The 22,972-nt window shown below is 34.8% G+C and overlaps 2 protein-coding genes across 3 annotated transcripts; both read right to left on the bottom strand.

The window, feature by feature from the left end:
* Positions 1-930: 930 nt before the first annotated feature.
* Positions 931-15,703, bottom strand: LOC101897037 (putative uncharacterized protein DDB_G0279653). 2 transcript variants are annotated; one of them, XM_005178817.4, is made up of 5 exons: positions 15,484-15,703; positions 10,842-12,063; positions 8,278-8,529; positions 7,992-8,213; positions 931-1,214 (listed from the first exon to the last, which is right to left on the bottom strand). In XM_005178817.4, exons 1-5 carry the CDS (start codon positions 15,571-15,573, stop codon positions 1,033-1,035), a joined length of 1,968 nt encoding a protein of 655 aa, XP_005178874.1. In that variant the 5' UTR covers positions 15,574-15,703; the 3' UTR covers positions 931-1,032. The 2 variants fall into 2 exon arrangements, with proteins under 2 accessions (XP_005178874.1, XP_058987785.1); XM_059131802.1 differs by lacking the exon at positions 7,992-8,213 and having other exon boundaries at positions 1,076-1,214; positions 8,234-8,529.
* Positions 15,704-18,566: 2,863 nt separating this feature from the next.
* Positions 18,567-22,198, bottom strand: LOC101896447 (cytochrome c oxidase assembly protein COX18, mitochondrial). The gene is made up of 3 exons (XM_005178813.4): positions 21,533-22,198; positions 21,144-21,419; positions 18,567-19,016 (listed from the first exon to the last, which is right to left on the bottom strand). The coding sequence occupies exons 1-3, from the start codon at positions 22,082-22,084 to the stop codon at positions 18,639-18,641; spliced, it is 1,206 nt and encodes a 401-aa protein (XP_005178870.1). The 5' UTR covers positions 22,085-22,198; the 3' UTR covers positions 18,567-18,638.
* Between the last annotated feature and the right edge of the window lie 774 nt (positions 22,199-22,972).

Raw genomic sequence — 22,972 nt, 5'->3', positions numbered from 1 at the left:
GGAAAGCGTGGACATAAATATCCATGTTCTGCAACCGGAATTAGAACCCATTATGAACTGCAACTACCAATTTGTTGACAAAGACGGAGAAAAAATGCGGCAAAAATTAGCAAAACACCGAATATCGGGAGCTACCGTGTATTGGGGATATAGCAAAACGTGCACCCATATATACTATGTTCTGCCACCGGGCTAGAACCCATTATGAACTACAACTACGAATTTGTTGAATGCGGCAAAAATCATCGCCAACGATAGTGGAAAAATGAACGGTGGAACAATGAACATAACACCGCACCTAGAACCGCCCGTCGATCGCCTACATAAGAAGGCGAATGTCTTACCGGGGCGACAGCATAAAAAAATGCTCTCAATGCCTGGGTCTTACAAACAGAGCCATCCAAACCACCATCTGTCTCAGAAGTCATAGGGGAATATAGATTGAATACCGTACTGAAAGATCATTCCCCTCCCATCACAGCTGAAGAGCGAAATCTACCCCGACATACCAGAGTAGTTTTGGCTCAGTTATGATCCGGATGGTGCAGCCGACTCAATTCCTCTTGGGCCCGGATTGACAGTAATATGCAGAATATCTACCCATAAGCCCATATGACACGCTACACCTATTTCGATGCCCAGCCAAACCTACTCAGCTTACCCCAGCCGTACAGGTTGTGGCCTTCTTGAGACTGGACTTAGAAGCGGAACCAGATTGAGATGAATCAGAACAGACACAGCAGTAGAAGCTGCTACAACAACTGACTTGTGCTTGGGTCAGTTGTTGTAGCAGCTTCTACTGCTGTGTCTGCTCTGATTCATCTCAATCTGGTTCCGCTTCTAAGTCCCGCCTCAAGAAGGCCTTGACTGAATTTGTATCCTTTACATTAAGTTTTTCTTTATCCAGTTTCAAATTGCTATCATTTCTTTAATAAATTAAGTTATTTATAACATAATAAGCGTTAATATTATTTAAGTAACATTTGACAATTGAACCATCGTTTATTGTAATTCTTATTCGTCAACCGGTTCTTAAATTTGTTCTATCTTTTCTTCTTCTATACATTTTTTTGTTTCAATATCGTATATTTTTTCATTGGGACACAATTTTGTTATGACCATCCCATGATCGCAAAGCAAATACTTTCGCCGGTAAGTCGGATGGGCATACCGTCGAACATCTTGGGCGCCACAAAAAACACCAAGTTTATTAGCTGAAATTAAGAAAATAATTTTTATTAAATATTATATTTCACATTATAGTCATATCGGAATTAAAGAGGTTGTCTCATTTACAAGTCGGTAATGGCAACACATTTCATGCGATGATGGGTGTATTAAATTTATTTGGTGTTTTTGGAAACATGTTTAATGTAAACATAGTATAAAATTACAAATGCTAACAATTATTTACATTAGAAACAAATTGGGAAGACAAACAATTGAATTCGTTTCAAAATGTAAAATAATATGACAATGGCACATTTTTTTTTAAATCTAAATCGTTTTTTAAGTTAGCGATTTTTTTTTCGGAAAGTTAGCAACAGTGCTGTCAACTTTAATTTAGACTTTTCATTCATAGTTTTGCATTTTAATTTTATCGATATTTGTCGGCAACTAAGAAAATGAGTTAGAGAATCCCACCTTAAACTTATATTATGTTTGCATCAGATCATTTTGCAAGTATAACCTTCTATGCATGACAAAATTACAAATGTAACATTTTTTTATTCGATGTCCACCAAGTGTCAAATTTGGTGGAAATTTGGTGAAATCTGGTGGAAAGAAATTTATTTTTTTTTTCGAGCAAATGTTTTGTCATTTTCACAACTTTTAGAAGGCACACAAATAAAGAGGAATCTACAGGTTGAGATGAAAAAACTGCAACCAAATTCAGACTGCTGTCATTTCTAAGCCACTAGTCCGACATCTGTTAGAATTCTTATATTGTTTAAAAGCGTATAAAAGCATTTTGGTGAAAACTTTCCAGAAAATGTTATTCGTGAAGGAATTCAAGCGTGATAGTGTGATTTCTTTATATTTGGCTGAAAAACCACAAGCGGCCATCGTTAGAGCATTTAAATGTGAATAAATCTTTTGTGTCTCGTACCATCGCTCGGTACCGTGATACTGATACTGGTAGCGTAGCCCGACATCAAGGAAGCAACATCAGCAGACATGGTTCGAAAAGTAAAGAAGCGACTTTATCGAAACCCGCGTCGCATTGGTCGAAAACATTCGTTGCCCAACGTTTTGTAAATAAAACCAGTAAAGAAAGTCTTAAAGTCGGGCGGGGCCGACTTTATGATACCCTACACCACTTTGTTATCAAAGGTTTTTCTGATATTCTCCGGAATATCTTTACTATGGAGTCCATATTACGGCTATGCGGGGAAAATTCAACAAATCGGATAAACAATATGTATGGGAGCTATAGCTATATCTGAACTAATTTTCACCAAGTTTGACATACTGGTTTCTAGACTCAATTTCGTCGTAAGTACCAAATTCCATTCCATTTGGGCTAATATTACACGTTTGGTGCACAATGAAAGGCAAATCGGACGAAGATATATATATATATATATATATATATATATATATATATATATATATATATATATATATATATATATATATATATATATATATATATATATATATATATATATATATATATATCTATATATATAAAAGAAAGTTGTGTTAGTTACTACGCTTATAACTTAAGAATCGCTGGACTGATTTTAACGATTCACACAAATTCGGAATTGTCTCCTCTCCGAAAAGGATAATATCCAAAAAAATCACGTAAAAATGTGATATATTAACATTTTCATTTTGACTTTTGAAATGTACAATAGTAATGTTTTATTTTGCATGATTTTTTTCCATTTTGACTTACTTTTTTCTAATGTACATTTGTAGTGTTTTTTTTATTTTATTTTTGAATTTTTATTTTGAATTAATTGACTTGATTTCTTGAGAACTGATATTGATGGCGGGTTACATGGAAGTGTAGTGCCGAATTATGTGGTGGCGAAATGGAATATCGAAATAATTGAACGCGGTCACACCAAAGTTAAAGATAATTACTTTTTCAAAATCGCTAAAAAATCACAAAAAAGAGATCTCATTGCAAAAATTCTCAAATCGGAAAAAAATCTAAAAAAAAATCATTGGAATCGAATTTAAAAATAATAGTACATTCTATTGACAATCTTTACAAGGATCTTTAAACATTTGCTGTAAAAAATCAGCGAACAAGTTGAAGATTTTTTCAATTTGTATTATCTTATTGAATTCAATGGAATTTTTTGTGAACAAAATAAAGAATAATTTTTCAATCTATATAATTTTTACCAAAAAATTAAATAAGTGCGAAATACTATGTAAACTGACATCTACCTTTCAATTCCAGGGCCTACACCGTTTTTCAGCTGGAAGATGCGAACACATTTAAACAAACAAAAATGACCGAAAAAAACCTAATGGGGCTCATTTCAAAGCCTGGGCCTATTTCTTTCATGTGACAATAATCCGTCCAATGAGAGCTCAAAATGCAAAATTCTTTGGGAGTGCAATCATTAAAATACCAAATATAAAGGGTGCAAAATAGTAGAGCGAATGGGACTTTTAGTAAGAAAAGGATTTCTATCCTTTCCAAACATTCAAGATACCTTAAATCGCTTTTGCAGGTCATGATATCGATCATAATTCTCGGATAAGGGTACAACCCTATTTAACCCATATTTATATAACCTCCGTATGATTTAAGATATTTTTGCGGTCTTGGCCACTTTTTTCTTTGTTTGGCCCTTATTTGGCATCTTTGTTTCTAAGGGGTAGAGAACCTCTTCGCATAAAATTTGAAATTTTCAGAATAAGGTCAATATTTGTCTTGACCACATTCATCAATTGATTTGGCTAAAAAATTGTATTTATGCTACCCTGGGGTGGGGAACCATCATACAGAGTGCCACATAGGAATTTATTTAAGTAAAGTCCCCATATTGGAGTATCCCCAAGTCCACTTTCACATCTAATGTGTGGTCAGAAAAGAAAATATTGTATTCTATTGAATTTGTGACCCCCAGGAGAATATTGGTTAGGAACGTATATTTGGGATGTAGATCTATATGAAATAATTTGTGAAAACATGAACAAATTACAAATATAAGAAAGTAGCGCGGGACCAAATATTTGCTGAGTCGTCACTGAATTATACTATGATGAAAAATATGGTCTTTATGGGGTCTCCAACTTACAATTTAAATGGCAAATAAAATTAATTCCCACTTTACGGTAATGGGTGTAAAATAGTAATTATATTTGACTATTCTGAATCATTCTGTCCTCATTTATGAGGTGGATAAAACTATTTTTACTTATTTAAATCACTCGAATTTTTCAGTTTGACATGCTATGCTGTTCCGCTATATTTTTAATTTGGCCTCTATTTGTCACCTTGGATTATAAGAGGTAGAAGAAAGTTTTCAATGTAGGTCGGAGTAGTGCCCATATAAAGGTACCTCCTGATTTTACCATATTTCTAAGGATTTGGCTAAAAATGTGTATTTGCGGGGTGAAAATCTTACACAAACATTTCAAGATATCTACAAAATTTTAGAATTAAATATAGGCACAGGTATTTCAAAACACTTTTAATCGACCAGTACGTGAACACTTATATCAGTCATATCAGTGAATAATTATGCTTGGGAAAATATGCATAATAGACAAAAACTACGGGCCGGCAACGCGGACCGGGCCAGCTAGTATATATATATATATATATATATATATATATATATATATATATATATATATATATATATATATATATATATATATATATATATATATATATATATATATATATATATATATATATATATGGGAGCTCGGATGAACAATATATATGAGAGCTATATCTATATCTGAACCCATTTCGATCAAATTTGGCATACTTATTTTCAGGTCCAATCTGGTCGTACGTGCAAAATTCCATAATATTTGGGCTGATATTACACGTTTGATGTACAATATAAGGCAAATTGAACGAAAATATATATGGGCGCTTTACATAAATTTTGATCGATTATCTCTAATTTCAATTGGGTCAAACATAAAATTTGTTCAAAATTTTCTTCGGAATCGGGTAATAAATGCGACCTATACTTTGTTAACAAAAATACATGGACAGACAGATCATCAAAAGGAACTATGGGTCTATCTCGTTTCCTTTTGCCTGTTACAAACAAATGCACAAAGACATAATACCTTGTGGTGTAGGGTATAAATATTGGTACGTGCAAAATTTAAAGAAAATCGAACATTTATATTCAGTTTTATACAAAATCATAAATTCCGATTAATTACGTATTCATATCATATACCTGGCTAAGGGAAATGTTTAGATACAACAAGTTGTATACAATCGCCGAATTGTTTCGCATGTCATGACAGATATAAGTTATGGAAATTGTGACCCTTTGTGGTTGAGGTACCAGCAGGGGTTGTAAGATATACATCATCACCACAACAGATCTTGCGTTAGCAAATATTTTTGGATGTGTGAAATTTGAAGCGAGTTGGATGCTTATTGCGCTTTTTGTTTTTTAAAATGTTGAACCCTTTGTGGGGAAGTATCAGAAGGAGTGCGCCGATATATCACATTTCACACGGCAGATCTAGTGTTGGTACAAATAATTGTATGTGTGAAATTCGATGAGAACCGGATGCTTATTTCGGATTTTATGATCGTGTTGGCTATTCAAAATGTTGACTGTTTGTGGGGGAGGTACCAGAAGAAATTGTCCGATCTCCACCATATTTATAACAGATCTTGTGTTGATAGAAATATTGAGATTTGCCAAGTCTAAATAGAATTATTAATATTAATTTCGCGTTTTATATTAATTTCGCGTTTTTTAAGCTTCATGGACATTCAAAATTTCAACCCTTTGTGGGGGAGGTACCAGAATGAGGGGACCGATAAATCCCATCTTCACACCAAACCTTGAGTTAATAGAAAATAATGGGATGTGTGAAATATGAAGAGAACCGGATGCTTACTTCGGTTTAATTAACGTTTTCTTTATTTGAAGGACGGACGGACATCGCTATATCGACTCCAAATGTCCTAAAATGGATTTGGTTCAATAAGAACTGGGGTCTAAAAGCCTTATTTCGATAAGGCACGTTTTGGCCGTATCAAATGATATATACTCATATGGCTGAGGGTATAATTACATGATGTAATGTACAACGATTCCATTCAGACTCGGCACATCTCAATATTTCCCTCAACACAAGATCTGTTAAAAAGATGGTAGAGTTTGGACAATTCCTTCTGATACCTCCCCACAAAGAATCAACATTTTTTATAGATATAACTTTTATAAAATTTGAACTAAGAGCCTTTGCTTACGATGGAGGTTACAATAATTTCGACCCGACCGAACCTAATGTCGCTTTTGCCTTTTGTATTGTAAATCTGATTGAATAAACCCGACATATGCTAATAAATCCTAATCATGAGGGTAAATGTAAGTCGACTAGATCGAAAAGCCGGATCTATGTAGATCGGTATAAAGAAAGGTGTCCTCCGGGCAACTAAGACAAGTATTCTTAAGCGACGCTAAGACGGCTGCAGGTCATTTCAAACCTTTTACCAAAGCCAAAGTTGTGAAGCAACATCAAATTTTGCACCAGGACCAGTCTTGGTGGGATAAGGCTGGGTTCTTGGAAATTTGTACTAAAAGGGAACGAAAAGAACTAACAATTTAATACCTGTATTTAACAGAAGGAATGAGCTAGAATTCTAAAATTTATAACGAGAGTCACTGAAATTCGAACTTTAAGGTTAGAAAAAGTTCCAAAATGGTACTAAACTTCTAAAATGGTACCATTTGGTATTATATAAACTGATAGAACTTAAAATCTGAAATTTGGCATGAGAATCAATGTTGGAAAGTACGTTTGATATATAAAGGTGGTTTTGGAAATGTGTACCACAAGTGCACAAAAGTACAAAACAGTACTATACTGGTACAATTTGGTATTGGGTGAAGAGAGAGTGCTTGAAATCTGAGATTTTATATTAAGTCGCTGTGCATGTGTCGTCTGAAAATATGGAGGTCGTTTCGGAAATGTGTACTATCATTGTGCGAAAAGTACCAAATGGTACTATATTTGGTATTGGGCGAAGGGATTGCAAAAAAATCTGAACTTATATTATTGATGGTATCTGTGTTTGAGTTTTGGCGGTAGTTTGGATATGTCTCCTGTATTTGTACGAAAAGTACTAAATTTGGTATTGGGTGAGCTGAAACCGTGAGATTTTATACTGCAATTACTGTTGATGTCTTGCATGGTGGTACATCTCTCCATGTTTATTGTTTATGTTGTTTATGATATACGTACTAAATGTCACTAAATTTAATGTTGGGTGAAGAGATAGAGCTAACATTTTATATCGAAAAGTTGAAACAAAAATTGAAGGAGGTCCATTGCTTAACAGTCTCAACAATATTCTCCTCGGCAAACGATTTTGAATCTTTGGTGTAAGAGTTAAATATTTTCCTATTATTCTTTCAGAAAAAGGTAAAACTGGAATAATAAACACAAATGAGCGATATGAATCTGATCGGAGATTTGAGATTTGACAAGGTAAATTACAGAAAATGCAGAGTTGGATTTTATTATTTGAAATCAAATTATCTTGAATTGATTATACCATGACTACTTTAGTGACCAGGATGAAAAACAGAAGTTGAGAAATGAAGTTCGAAATAGACAAAAATCATGGGCAACTGCACTACACCCAACAAATCTAAATTTCAGTGCAGAGCTGGAGAATTCAAAGGTAATCTTTATGCCATGACCTAAATTTGATTTGTACAGATTAGTTTACATCATTGCAGGACGACAACCTCATAATTGTATAGACATAACCTGTTCCCTGTTTTTCATTTATATGTACATACCATTTTCGATTTTTTTCGAACGTTTTACAGCGCTCCTAACAAAATCCCCCTGGTCAATATCACTCGATGATAGACACCTTCTTCTGCGTATACTGTACTTGGAATCACCCAAACAAGACTCAATCTCTGTGGATCCATTAAGGCAGCTTAAATAATGGCCATTTGAAAATGGATATATAAATCTACCATTCCAATTGGAGGGACATTCGACAAATGTAATATCTGAAATTCGGAATATTTACTTCAAAACAACATCACAATATTGATCAAACTGCTTCGGCATTACTTTCGATTTTAATTTCCCTTTCCATGTCAGCTATCCCTTGAGAGAGGGGAATGGCTGTGTCGAATGAATGATGATAATCCTTGGTGTCACAAATATTCCGTGATAAACTAAAGAGAAGACCACTTCGACATGATTTAATCAAAAGTTTTCCATCGGAGCACTTGATATAGTGTCGGTTGCTGAATGGATGCGGAAATGCTCCCCAAACATCGTAAGGGCAAACGATTTTGTATGGTTCCACTTTGGGAGAACCTGTAAGAGATAAATAAAATTAATAAAAAAAAAAAACAAGTAAAATAGTATCAGTCGGTTTTGCCGACAGATGTATACCCCATCCTTGAGTTATGATTATTCTAACTTTTAACGATTTATGAGGGAGGTTCCGAAGCAATTGGCCAATTCGTATCTGACCTAAGACTGATATAAATATTACAACGTGCCAGATTTGGACTATATCGACTATTTCCTATACTTTATATGAGATATGTGCAAATTTTTGGAAAATGTGGAAATGTGAGTGAGGTAACAGATATAGTGGGCCGAAGTATTCCATTTTCATACTTCATCTAATACAGATATAAATATTGGTATGTGTAACATTTGAAGGAAATCGAACTTTTTATATCGAATTTTAAGGGAAATTATAAATTTCGATAAATTACATATTCATATCAGAATTCCGGTTAAGAGAAATATTTAGATATAGCAAGTTATAAAGAATTGCAGACATGTTTATGTCTGACATGCAAGTTATGACAGATTGGAAATTCTGAACCTTTTTGGTTGAGGTACCAGCAGGTGTTGCCAGATATATATCATCATCACAACAGATACTGCGTTAGCAAAAAAATTTGGATTACTTTCTTCGAGCGTTTTGACCCGGACCGGAATAAATGGTCCGATCTCTATCACCTTTATAACAGATTTTGTGTTGATGAAAATATTGAGATGTGTCAAATCTGAATGGAATCGGATGTTAATTTCGTGTTTTATGATTTTCATGTATATTCAAAATTTTGACCCTTTGTGGGGGAGGTACCAGAAGGATATATTCCATCTTCGATATATTCCATCTTCACACCAGACCTTGGTTTAATAAAAATATTGTGATGTGTCTAATTTGAAGACAATCGGATTCTTACATCACATTTTATAAGAGTTATAATTATTCAAAATTTTGACCCTTTGTGGGGGCAGCACTTGATGGAGTAGGCCGATATTATCCATTTTTGCACCTGACCGAGAACTGAGGCAAATATTAGGATTTACAAAGTTAGAGCAAAATCGGATTACAGTTTCTCTTTTCTGTGCAAAAGAAATATTTTTTGAAAATTTCAACCTTTTGTGGGAAGGCACCAGAAGGAGTGGACCGGATCGGGAACATATATCACATTTTATAAAAGTTATAATTATTCGAAATGTTGGCCCTTGTGGTGGGTGGTACTGTATGAAGTGGACCGATATTGCCCATTTTCGCACCTGACCTTGCATTGATGGAGCAATATCGGGCTATCCTTCATCTTTCTGTGGAGAAAATTATTTTCTTTGAAAATGTTGACATTTTGTGGAGAACCAGAAGGAGTGGATCGATATTGCCCATCTCCGAACTCGATCTAAGTTTGACAATAATATAATGATGTACCATGTTTGGATCAAATCCGATACTCTTTTCGAAAGCTATCGTGCCAGACGGACAGACGGACATCGCTAGATCGACTCCAAATGTCCTGAAACGGATTTGGTCAAAAGACACCTATAGTCTAAAACCGTTATTTCGATGAAGCACGTTTATACCAAATGGTATATACCTTCTGTAGCCATATAGCTGAGGGTATAAAACTCTGACCTAAAACTTAATATTTGTGTCTGTGCTAGGTCAGGTGAAAAAATAGACAATATAGGGCCACACCATCAAGTACCTCTCCCCCAAAATGTCAAAATTTGACAAATTATAACTCTGTGATGTAAGGGTTAGATTGTCTTCAAATTACACCCATCACAATATTTTTTAAACCAATGTCAGATGTGAACAGAGAGTATATCGGTCTGCTTCTTCTTGTACCTCCCCCACAAAGGGTGAACATTTTGCATATCCATAAGGATCATAAAAATATTTCCATCAACACTAGATCTGTTATAAAAATGGTATAGATCAGACCATTCCTTCTGATACCTCCCCCATAAAGGGTTAAATTTTTGAATAACCAAAACTATTACAAAATGCGAAATAAGCATCCGGTTCTCTTCATATTTCACACAGCCAATTATTTCTAATAACACAAGATCTGCTGTGAAGAAGTAACCAATATAGTCCAAACCTGGCACGTCGCAATATTTATATCATATTAATTTAGGTCCGATACGAAATGGACAATATTGACCCATTCTTTCGGAACCTACTCCATAGAGGGTCAACAATGTGAATAATCATAACAGAAGTCAAAATATATTTAAATAATCGAACATTGACTGAGGGTATACATCTGTCGGCAAAACCGACTGATACGTTTTAACTTGTTAGGTTGTATGGTAATAGAATTTAATTATTTTTATTTTCTACTCACCCTTTCTATACGTATTCTGATTACATCGAACGTTATACTTGTGATCACATGTTTGCAAATCCCTATTGAAATCTGTTCCCTTGGGACAATGACATTCGAACGATCGCCCCGAACCACATGATAGGTACATTGAACAATCTAACGGGTGTGGATGTATCCCAGGATTATTGGAGCAAAATTTACTTGTTATTATCTCTGGGTCGGTCTGAAGGCAGTTCGATGTATTTTCGTTGTTATTTTGAATAGTTGCAGTTCCACTGTTTTGGTTGTCCCAACCGCTGAACCGATTGTAATGGGTTTTAAGTGAGAAATTGGGTGCATAAGTAGTAATCGGATTCGGCGTACCGATGCTTGGACTATTATGCATACGACGTGTCTGAGTGTTATCGATAAATCCGTTGCTGTGACTTCGTAAATATGGGTTTTGATCGGAATTATATTCTGTAGCTGGATGGGTTCGATTTGGCATATATTTATGTAAGTTGGTTATATCAATCTGTGGATCTATGGAAATACTATTTAAATCAGGATTAATGTTAAATCCATTGCTTCCTTTTTCCACATTCGGAAATATATTGTTTTCCATGGAGCCAGTGTGGATATTTGTGAACGAATACGGATTTGTGCCAAAGTTTATATTCGGATTTTCAAAAATATTTGGTTCTAATGTTGCTGTTCCGTACTGATTGCTTTGACTGAGTCCGGCAGGTACTTCAGTAGTAGGCGGATAATTATTATCAGGGTTAATGTTAAATCCAGAGCTTCCTTGTTCCACATTAGGTAATATATGATTTTCCATGGACCCAGTGTGGGTATCTGCGGACGAATACGGATTTATGTGAAATTTATTGTACGGATTTTCAAAAATCCTTGGTTCGAATGTTGCTGTTTCATACTGATTGGTTTGACTAAATCCGGGGGGTACTTTAGCAGTAGGCGGATAATTATTAAATGGATTTAATGGTAATTGATCCGTAGGTGCTTGATAACTTGTTTGATATTGCATTTGTGTGTTCTGGTTCACCTTATTTTGCTGTGTTGGCCATTGAGATTCGGAAAATTGATGTTGATATTGTTCTCTGTGATATCCGCCATTGTAGAAGTTTTGTTGCTGCTCCTGTTGCTGTATAGTTCCATGTATTGGGTATGGGTACCTATTGTGTATATGATACACTATTTGTTGTTCCCTTTGTCCTTTCCAAGGTATGTGAGAGGCATAGGTCTTAAAACAAAAACAAGTTAAAATGCAGTAAGTTCGGCCGGGCCGAACTTTTAATACCCTCCACCGTTTTCAACGAATTTGGAAATTTTTAAAAAATAAAATCCTTAAAAAATTCTGTTAAAATTTTAAAAATACCGAATATAGCCGTTATATTGGGGTCTATACGACGTGGACATACATAGGCATTGTTTGTCATAAGCCATTACCATATTCAAATTCGAAACTTGAAATAAACGGCGAATAATGTAGCTAAAATCATCAAAATATCGTATATAAGGAGGTGCCGTTAAATTGGAGCTGTGCGAAGACCTGGACCAGCATAGACAATTTTCTGTCACAGGCTGTAGCATCTATTACGAACTTCAAATACCACATCTCAAACAACTTCAGTGGGTATTGTACCTAAAATCGTCAAAATACCGAATATAGGGAGGTACTGATATATGGGGCCTATACGAAGACCTGGACCAGCACAGACAATTTTCTGACTGTAGTTCCTATAACGAACTTCAAATACCAATTTTGAAACAATTCCGGTGAATAATGTCGCTAAAATCATCAAAATACCGAATATAGGGAGGTACCGTTATATGGGGGCTATACGAAGACGTGGACCTGCACAGACAATTTTCTGTCTTAGGGTGTAGTATCCACTTTGAACTTCGAATACCAAATTTGAAACAATTCCCGTGAATAATGACGCTACAATCATCGAAAAACCGAATATCGGGAGGTACCGTTATATCGGGGCTATACGAAGACGTGGATCTGCACAGACAATTTTCCGTCTTAGGGTATCCATTTTGAACTTCAAATACCAAATTTGAAACAATTCCCGTGAATAATATCGCTAAAATCATCAAAATATCGAATATAGGGAGGTATCGTTATATGGGGGCTATATGAAAACGTGGACCTACATGGCCCATATACGAACTTAACCTGCCTACTGGAAAAATAAACATGTGTGCAAAACTTTAGCCATCTATCTCAATTCATTCGAAAGATAGCGTGATTACAACAGACAGACAGACAGACGGACGGACACCGCTAAATCGACTTAGAATTTTACGCTGATCAAGAATATATATACTTTGTTGGGTCTGATATGAGTATTTCGAGGAGTTACAAACGGAATGACAAAGTTAATATACCCTCCATAGTATGGTGGAGGGTATAATAATAGGAATAAATAGAATATAAAATTTTAAATTCGCATGGAAATTAGTCCTTTAGACGAAAAACTTGTACCTTTTAGTAAATGGGGTAAACTTTTAATGTTCTATAAGCTGCCAATGTTATCTAAAAAAAACAGTAAAAACAGTCTTAAAGTCGGCCGGGGCATAAAGATATATATGGGAGCTATATCCAAATCTAAACCGATCTTGATAAAATTTGGAAAAGATATTTCTGAGCTGTATTTCATATATTTCCCTGAATATTGTTGTTACGGAGTGCATATTACGGCTGTGGGTAACAAATATAACAAATCGGATGAACAGTATAATATGGGAGCTATAGCTATATCTGAACCGATCTTCACTAAATTTGACATACTAGCTTCTAGACTCAATTCGGTCGTATTTGCCAAATTCCATCCGGTTTGGACAAATTTTAGACGTTTGGTGCACAATAAAAAGTAAATCGGACGAAGTTATATGTGGGAGCTATATCCAAATCTGAACCGATCTCGATAAAATTTAGCAAAGGTATTTCTGAGCTGTATTTGATATATTTCCCCAAATATTGTTGTTACAGAGTGCATATTACGGCTGCGGAGGACTAAAATAACAAATCGGATGAACAATATATATGGGCGCTATGGCTATATCTAAACCGATTTCGATCAAATTTGGCATACTTATTTTCAAACATAATTTGGTTGTATGCGCAAAATTCCATACTATTCGGGCTGATATTACACGTTTGGTGCACAATAAAAGGCAAATCGGACAAAGATATATATGGGAGCTATATCTAAATTTTTACCGATTATCTCTAATTTCAATAGGGTTCGTCCCAGGGCCAAACAAATGATTTGTGCAAAATTTCATCTGGATAGGGCAATAAATGCGAACTGTACTTTGTTTACAAAAATACATGGACAGACGGACATGCTTAAATCGACTCAGAATGTGATTCTATGCAGATCATCAAAAGGAGCTATGGGTCTATCTCGTTTCCTTTTGCCTGTTACAAATAAATGCACAAAGACACAAATGTAAACAATCGTCCCGAAATTCATTCCATTTGGGCCGACCGATCTCAATAAAATTTGCAAAGGTATTTTCGAGCTCTATAAGATATCTGGTGTTTTAAAAGAATAACAAGAGAACCGTTGGCATTACGCTGTCACCTTGACAAACGAAAACAATTGTTTTTATTATTTTAAAATTGGAATTTGTAGGTCATAGTAGGTTCTAGCTCCGGTAGCGAAATATTGTATGTATAGGTCCACGTTTTTGTATAACCCCCATATAACATTATCTCCCGATATTCAGTATTTTGATGATTTTTGCCATATTTTCCCATGGATTCGTCCAAAAATTGGTATTTGTAGATCAAGGTGGGTTCTAATTTCGATGGCGGGAGATAGTAATATAGGTAAACGTTTTTTATAGCCCCCATGAAACGGTAACTCCCAATGTTCGGTATTTTGATGATTTTTGCCATATTTTTTCACGGATTTGTCTAAAAATTGGTATTTGTAGTTCGTAATGGGCTCTAGCTCCTGTGGCGGAACATAGTATTTATGGGTCAACGTTCTTGTATAGCCCCCATATAAAGGTACCTCCCGATATTCGGTATTTTGATGAGTTTTGTCATATTTTAAAAGGATTTGTATTGGCATTTGTAGTTGACAATGAGTTCTAATTCGGTGGCAGAACATTGAATGTTTAGGTCCACGTTTTCCTATAGCGCACATATAACGATACCCACCGATATTAGATATTTTGATAATCCTAGTCACATTTACCCACGAAATTGTTTCAAATTTGGTATTTCAGAAGATTTGGTAGATGACAATCCTTGAAGTGGAAAATTGTCTACAGAGGTTCCCGTTTTTGTATGGCCCCCATATAACGGCATCACTCACTTTATGGTTTTTTAAAATGTTTAGTTCAAAGTGGAACACGTTTGAATTCAGACACTTTTTATAAAAAAAAAAATTTCTTTACCCAAAAGGTGAAGGATATTAAAAGTCCTGCCCGGCCGAACTTATTTTTTTACTACATTTTTTTTTTTTAAATCAAATAAATAATAAAAATTGTTGAATCACACATTGCCGATGTATCAGCCAGATCATACAAAAAATATAAATGTTCAATTGCTTATTTACATATGCACATTTTACTTATGTATATATGTACATAATCGTTTTATGGACATAACACTGCAAATATTTCCAAAATCACCAACCTCTTGGACACGAAACTGCCAAATCACAATAGCAAATATTTGAACGTAAAAGAAAATATACATTTCTTTTCTAATCATTTGAAGTGCCATCAATGAAGATCAGATCCACACACGCACACACACGACACTTTAAAAACCCATATCCGATATTAAATCGATCGCAATAAAATTCAAGAGCAGTTGCTGTCTGCAACATGGTCTGCTGCAGAATGAGCAAAGATAAAACCTTTAAACAATCGATGAGGTCTATAAATACGGAAGCTTTATTTAATTGTTTTTCTTTTTTCGCAATGTGCACAATATTGTTGCGGGTATATTAATTCTATCAATCCATTTGTAACACCTAGAAAAAAAAACGCTTCCAAAAATGTATAAAATATATAACACTGTGCAACAAAATTATTATTTATTTTTTTTTTTTTTTCAATAAAAATTATGAAAGTAGAGCTAAAAGTAGAAGACGCGTGAACAAGCGTTTTGAAATATCCCCAGTTTCCACACTTGTTATACCCTGCACTATAGGGTAGAGGATATATTGAGTTTGTCATTCCGTTTGTAACACCTCGAAATAAACATTTTAGACCCCACAAAGTATGTATATTCTTGATCAGCATAAAATTCTATGTCGATTTAGCTATGTCCGTCCGTCCGTCTATCAGTCTGTGGAAATAACTTTAGCTTCCGAACAAAACGAAGTAGGTTGATAAAATCTTACTCAAATGTATATTATGTCTGCAGGACTTTTGGTATTGAAAATGGGCCATGTAGGTCCATGTTTTCGTATTGCCCCCATATAACGGTACCTCCCGATATTCGGTATTTTGATGATTTTAAGCGACATTATTCACCGGAATTGTTTCAAAATTGTTATTTGAAGATCGTAATGGATACTACAGCCCATGACAGAAAATTGTCAGTGCAGGTCCACGCTTTCGTATAGCCCCTATATAACAACACCTCCCGAAATTCGGTATTTTGATGATTATTCACCGGAATTTTTTGAAATTTGTTTCAAATTTAGTATTGAAAGATCTTAATGGGTACTGCAATTTATGGCAAAAAAAATCGTATACAGGACCACGTCTTCATATAGCCTCCATATGACGGTACCTCCCGATACTCCGTATTTTCATGATTTTTGCAACATTATTCACCGGAATTGTTGCAAATTTCGTATTTGGAGTTCGTAATGGGCACTACAGCCTATGACAACAACTTTCGTATGCAGGTACACGTCTTCATATAGGCCCCATATAACGGTTTTCATTTAAGAGGTATTTTTCGGAATTTTTTTGAAAAATTTCAATTTCCTTCGAAATGGTGGAGGGTATTAAAAGTTCGATCCGGCCGAACTTAGTTGCTTTTTCACTTTTTTTTTTTTGCGTTGCACAGTGTAACGAAGTGCTTAACATTTTGCGCATGGTGATCTCATTGATTTTGATTGAGAACCCGAAATGACACATATTGCTATGGTGTGTCATTTTGGGTTCTCAAACATAATGTTGATAGCTATAATAAACAACAGGAAATAAGAAAATAATTTATTGTTAACTGATAACTAGGTACAATGAATACAAGGTATGATAAGTTTGTCCTACCGTACGAGGGGGGTTGGTCACCATTATATGGGGCCTATACCAAAACGTGAACCTGCCCATTACGAACTTCAAATACCAAATTTGAAACAATTCCGGTGAATAATGTCGCTAAAATCATCAAAATACCGAATAACGGGAGGTACCGTTATATGGGGGGTATACGAAGATGTGGACCTGCAGAGACAATTTTCTGTCATAGGCTGTAGTATCCATTTCGAACTTCAAATAACAAATTTGGAAAAATTCCTATGAATATTATCGCTAAAATCATCAAAATACCGAATATCGGGAGGTACCGTTATATGAAAAATTTTAAGGTGCGAATACCAAAAAATGAAAGAATCAAGCCGCAAAAATGGTGTGACACTGTATTTCTTTCTATGGACTTGGGCCTATCCATGAAATAAAGGAAGTTATAGATCGGTTTGTATACAAAGATGTGTTGGAAATCACGTTGTTCCCTTTCGCTGAGGAAAATATTCACCTTATTTGGGTGTTTCAGCATGACAATGATCCAAAACATGCATCAAAAGTTGTCAAAGATTGGTTGCGGGAGTCAAAAATCGGTGTTTTGTCATGGCCGGCACAATCATCTGACCTAAACCCCATAGAAAATCTTTGGAGTATCGTAGACAGGAAGATCAAGCGAGATTCGGAAACAAATTAACCAAAGAATTCAGGGTGCCTGGGAAAGCATTCCCAAGGATCAAATTGAGCGTGTTATAGATTCAATGGCTCGTAAGTGTGCAGCTGTTATCAAAAATAATGGTTATGCTAACGACTACTACCGAAATTTAATTATTTTAAAATAAAAAATTAAAAAGTTGCTTTAGTTTTGACCAGGCAAAAATTGGGCCATTTTAGTTATCCATATATTATTTTTCATTCAAAATCATTTTTGTATTTTTATTTTTAATTTTTTAAAAGTGAATATAGTATCTCATTTTAAAGTGGAAAAATAACTACGATTTGTTTATTTCCGTAAAAGTTACACGGCATTTGTTGTCTTTGCGATTTTGGTTGCTTTAGTTTTGGCCACCAGTGTAACTACATATAAGCACAATATATTGTGTATTGAGATTAATATATGCACTCATATTTGGGTTTTGTTAAAAGACAATTTACCATTTTGACAAAGCTTAAGAATATGAAGATGTCTCCTGAATTCTACAGACTAAGACTGATTTCATAACACATGATAGTACCTATAAATTGTAAAACAAAAAAAAAATATGCAATATCTTCTTCTCCTTTATGATCTTTGGATATTGAGAACATATAAACGTTTATATTTATACTCCAGCTACTTAATTACCGATACATTGAAAAATGCGATCAACTGGCACGAAACTGTTTCATCAAAAAAATCTATAAGCAAGCCGTTATTGATTGCCTCATTAATAGATAAACAGTAATACATACATATATACATCTATAGAAAATTTCAATGTTTGGCAATTAATTTGCCATTGATTAAAGCGTTGATGCAATTGGTGATGGTTTAATTAAAAAAAAAAAGTTTATTATAACAAACATTCACTTATTTTTTGCACATTTTTACAGTTTCTTTTTTGGTGACGCTTCATTTTCCTTAGAAGATGTTTTATTTGATGTTAGTGCATCGGATATAACACCTTGGGCAGTAGACGGTTTCTTTTCCAATCCTATGCGTTGTTTTGTCCTCAGCCATAAATGTTGATAGGGATTTTCTAATTCATTCTTGGTTTTTGGTATACCCAGAGCCCGTTTGACACTAGGCGATGCCAAGGCTAGATTTTGTACCAAACCATAGGTAGATGAAGCTACCCAATAAACAGTGAGACCAGATGGTACCGCACATGCTACAGGAATCATGCATATACTAAGGCCTCGGAATACATTGCTAATTATGTTTTGAAAACGTGTTGTGGGGCGATTTTTTAACATGGTTTGTATCTGAAAGAAATGTGTAAAAGAAATACATATTTATTAATTGTAGAATACATGTCTTAGGCTTCAATAAAATTTGGTACTGTCTACATAAGAAAATATCAAATGTATAAAAACGCCATTTTTATCGCATTTACAATACAATCCGAAATTTTTATAATATACTGAGCTTAAAAATAAATATTTGTTTTTGTTGCCTGAAATCCCTGCTAAACAGTAGCTTTTTGTTGCAGCCTTGCATTGCTATTTTGTGTTAGCTGATGATTTCAAATAGCATTAGCTCACTTCGCTAATTTTTATACCCTACACCACATTGTGGTTAGGGTATTATGTCTTGCATTGCATTTGTTTGTAACATGGAGAAGGAAGCGAGATAGACCCATAGTTACTTTTGAGTATCTTCATAGAATCGCTTTCTAAGTCGATTTATGCATGTCAGTCCGTCCGTCCGTCCATATATTCTTGTGAACAAAATGCAGGTCGCATTTATTATCCGATTGAGATGAACTTTTCTAAACAATATTTCTTTGACCCTATGACAAAACCTATTGAAAGTCCAAAAGTCCTGAATTTTGGGACATTCGACCGAATTTAGTCTAGAAGCAAGTACATCAAATTTGGAGAAAATTTGTTCAGATATAGCTATAGCTCCCATGTATAAGTCTCATCAGATTAGAATGAATCGTGCGTAATATGCACTCCACAAGAATGATATTTGGTACCGGACATCAGATACTGCTCGAAAATGTCTCTGTCAAATTTTATCGAGATCGGCTCAGATTACATACATATTTTTATCCGAAATTAGGATTATTGTGCACCAAATGGCTAATATCAGCACAAATGAACTGAATTTTTGTAATTGCAACTGAACTCATCTTAGAAACCAGAACTTCAAATTTTGTGTAAATCGGTTCAGATGTAGCCATAGCTCCCATATTTATGTTTTATCCGATTTGGGGTTTAAAGTCCTTTACAAGCGCAATATGCATTCCACAATAATGATCTTTGGTACCACTTATTAAATACAGCTCTTTAATAAGTGTATCAAATTTTACCAAGATCGGTTCCGATTTCGATACAGCTCCCATATATATCTTCAAGCGATTTCGTGTTAATCATGCACCAAATAACCAATATCAGCCCAAATGACCTGAATTTTAGCATATCTGGTCGTATTCAGTCTAGAAGTAAATTAAATTTGGTGAAAATAGGTTCAGATAAAGCTATAGCACCCATATATATGTTTCATCCGATTTGGTGTTTAAGTAGCTCACATTCGTAATATGCATTCGACAAAAATGATGTTGATAGAGCTCAGAAATACCTTTGCTAAATTTTATCAAGAACGGCTATGTTTTGGATATAGCTCCATATACATCCTTAATCCGATTTCAGATGAATTTCGGGACGTACCTTACCGTTTTGTTTTGCTCCTACATATATTTTAATATAATACTTCTCGAAGTGATATCCTATACTCTATAGCAATGTTATTTGGTATAAAAGATTAAAATGTCTCCGTCAAAATTAGTGAAAATCGATTCAGAAGCCTCCTATATATTAGTTTCCTCTGAAACCAAACAATAACTGCTCTAAAGCCAAATGTTGATAGGTGGAAGGATCTACTTCATATAAATTCTTTTTTTACGGGAGCTCTACTAAATATGCATGGTGGTGTAGGGTATCATATAGTCGGTCCCGCCCAACTTAGGACTTTTCCTTACCGGTTTTAATAATTCTTTCCTGTCACAGATCCCTGATTTATTTGCCATCCGCCAAGGTGCTAAGGTTTCTTTAAAACATTGCTGTGATTAATATTAAAATGTTCATATAGTCGGTCCCGCCCAACTTAGGACTTTTCCTTACCGGTTTTAATAATTCCTTCCTGTCACAGATCCCTGATTTATTTGCCATCCGCCAAGGTGGTTTCTTTAAAACATTGCTGTGATAAATATTAAAATGTTCCCCTTAAAAACAACTAAAGTTTATAATAACCAAACAAGCAAGCCAAACACTGTTCTGTTTATAATAACCCATTATAATAAATCATAAATGTTCCGAACAAATGAAACATATCGTTGAAATCAGTATAATAACGGTTTGGGAAATACTCTTCCAAAAGGAACTTACCTCAATGATACCCAAATTTATTAAACCTAAAGCCACAGGCAATATATATGAACTATCAACTACGCTTAAATTTGGAATCCATCCAAAACCACCGATTGTCATTTCAGTTACAACAATTTGAGCCTGAAGCGATGTGGGATCTGGCATCATATTGATCATATTACGTAAAGCCATTGATTGGAAGATCCACAACGGTATTTGGGCCCACAGAACAATAAACGTTTTTGCAGGATGGCAATTATCTCGCACTATTAGATTAGTCCATTGCTTGTGGATCTGAAGGAGAAAAAAGAATATTGTTACTTTTGCACCGGATAGTCAAATGAAAATAAACAATGAAATGCTAAAATATAATCTAAAGTTCAAAGAAATTAAAAGTTAATATTTACCGATCTTTGATAGACAAGTTTAGTCTGCTGTTCGGTCCATTTGAATTTCTTCATAGCCATTGCAGCTTCCTTTTTCAATTCTTCGACAATGGCGGGCATTTCCAGGGATATTTTTTCAAGGCGTGCTGTGATTTTGTGTTGATAAACTGTCAGAGGTAGTGTCACTAAGCTACGAAATAGGAACGTAGACGCCACTATCGACAACCACCAGGGTAAACCAGTAAAATCGTGGATTTCTATTAGACCCTGTTGCATGTACGCCACTGGCGTACTTGACGATAGCGACTGATAGACACTGGCAAAAAATCCTGGATCAATGGCAGGAAGTGCCGTGTCAACGACCGCGCTTGCTGCAGTGGAATTGTAACGTTTAAAGCAGTTACCATTTCGTCGTTTATTCCTATCCGATTCAGCCAATTTCCATTTGTTTGTCGTTTGCGTCACACATCCATAATTTCGCTTCACTTCGAAAACAGCCCGACTAAGAGGAATTGCATTACCGGAGTATAATTTTTTATGTGTTTTTATAATAGGAAACAATAAGCGATTCATTGCTAATTAATTTTTGGCTTAAAATTAATCTTTTAATTCATATTATAATAAAATAATCAAATATCGGTCGGTACTGTATAAAATAAAAACAATAACAATACATAACGATTAGTTCAATGCAGTTATTCACTGAAAGGGAGCAACGAAATAGTATCAGCACCAAGGCATCAGCACCATCGATTCTCAAAGCGCCTTGTTTCAATTATGCTATGTTCTTACCATGGTAGAAAAATATAGGTAGATGCATCAACGCTTGATATGTCAAACATTTTTAAATTTCTTTTCAAATATAAGTAGATTTTTATATGTTTTCTTATACGAAGTCATTCGGAGGTTATTGTAAAATGCCTTTTTCAACAATTTTTACAAATTTAAATAATTTTTCATTCAACATTTTCAATTGAATTATTTCAATTTCAAATATTGGTTTGACAGTTCATTGCCCCAGCAGCTGCGTCGATGCGTCTACCTATATTCTTCTACCATGATTCTTACCATCGACACAGCTGCTGGGACAATGAACTGTCAAACAATATTTGAAATTGAAATTATTCAAATTCATTAAAATTGTTGAAGGATTGGAAACAACTCTAGTTTAGTAAAAACTCGTCAATTTATTCGAGATATTTTTACCCTGATCCCGGGAAACTATTTTTTTCTTGGGAGACGGTTCCGGGACCCCAGATTTTTGACCCGAGAGGCCGGGTTCAAGACCCGAGATGGACCCGGATCCACTCACCCGATATAGACATTTATGTATCGTTTGAAAGCTTTTGAAAATACCTATCTAGCGACTTTTTGGGGGTCCAAAAAATCATTAATTTGACTATAACTTCTGAACCGCTTACAAATTGGATAGGTATTTTCATAAGCAAACGATACCTTTAT

Source organism: Musca domestica, unplaced genomic scaffold (genome assembly GCF_030504385.1).
Source record: "Musca domestica strain aabys unplaced genomic scaffold, Musca_domestica.polishedcontigs.V.1.1 9, whole genome shotgun sequence".
Classification (NCBI taxonomy): domain Eukaryota; kingdom Metazoa; phylum Arthropoda; class Insecta; order Diptera; family Muscidae; genus Musca; species Musca domestica.
The sequence above is the reverse complement of the archived record's forward strand: the minus strand, read 5'-3'. Positions and strand labels throughout refer to the sequence as shown.

Bases quoted from the DNA above. Each gene is read 5' to 3' on its own strand.
- LOC101897037 (XM_005178817.4), bottom strand. From the start codon at position 15,573: ATGGCACTTCAAATGATTAGAAAAGAAATGTATATTTTCTTTTACGTT. The intron at 8,530-10,841 runs GTGAGTAGAAAA...TATCTCTTACAG, and splicing joins TCAGAATACGTATAGAAAGG to GTTCTCCCAAAGTGGAACCA. The intron at 8,214-8,277 runs GTAATGCCGAAG...TCCGAATTTCAG, and splicing joins AAGGGAAATTAAAATCGAAA to ATATTACATTTGTCGAATGT.
- LOC101896447 (XM_005178813.4), bottom strand. From the start codon at position 22,084: ATGAATCGCTTATTGTTTCCTATTATAAAAACACATAAAAAATTATAC. The intron at 21,420-21,532 runs GTAAATATTAAC...TTTCTCCTTCAG, and splicing joins AACTTGTCTATCAAAGATCG to ATCCACAAGCAATGGACTAA. The intron at 19,017-21,143 runs GTAAGTTCCTTT...CATTTCTTTCAG, and splicing joins TAAATTTGGGTATCATTGAG to ATACAAACCATGTTAAAAAA.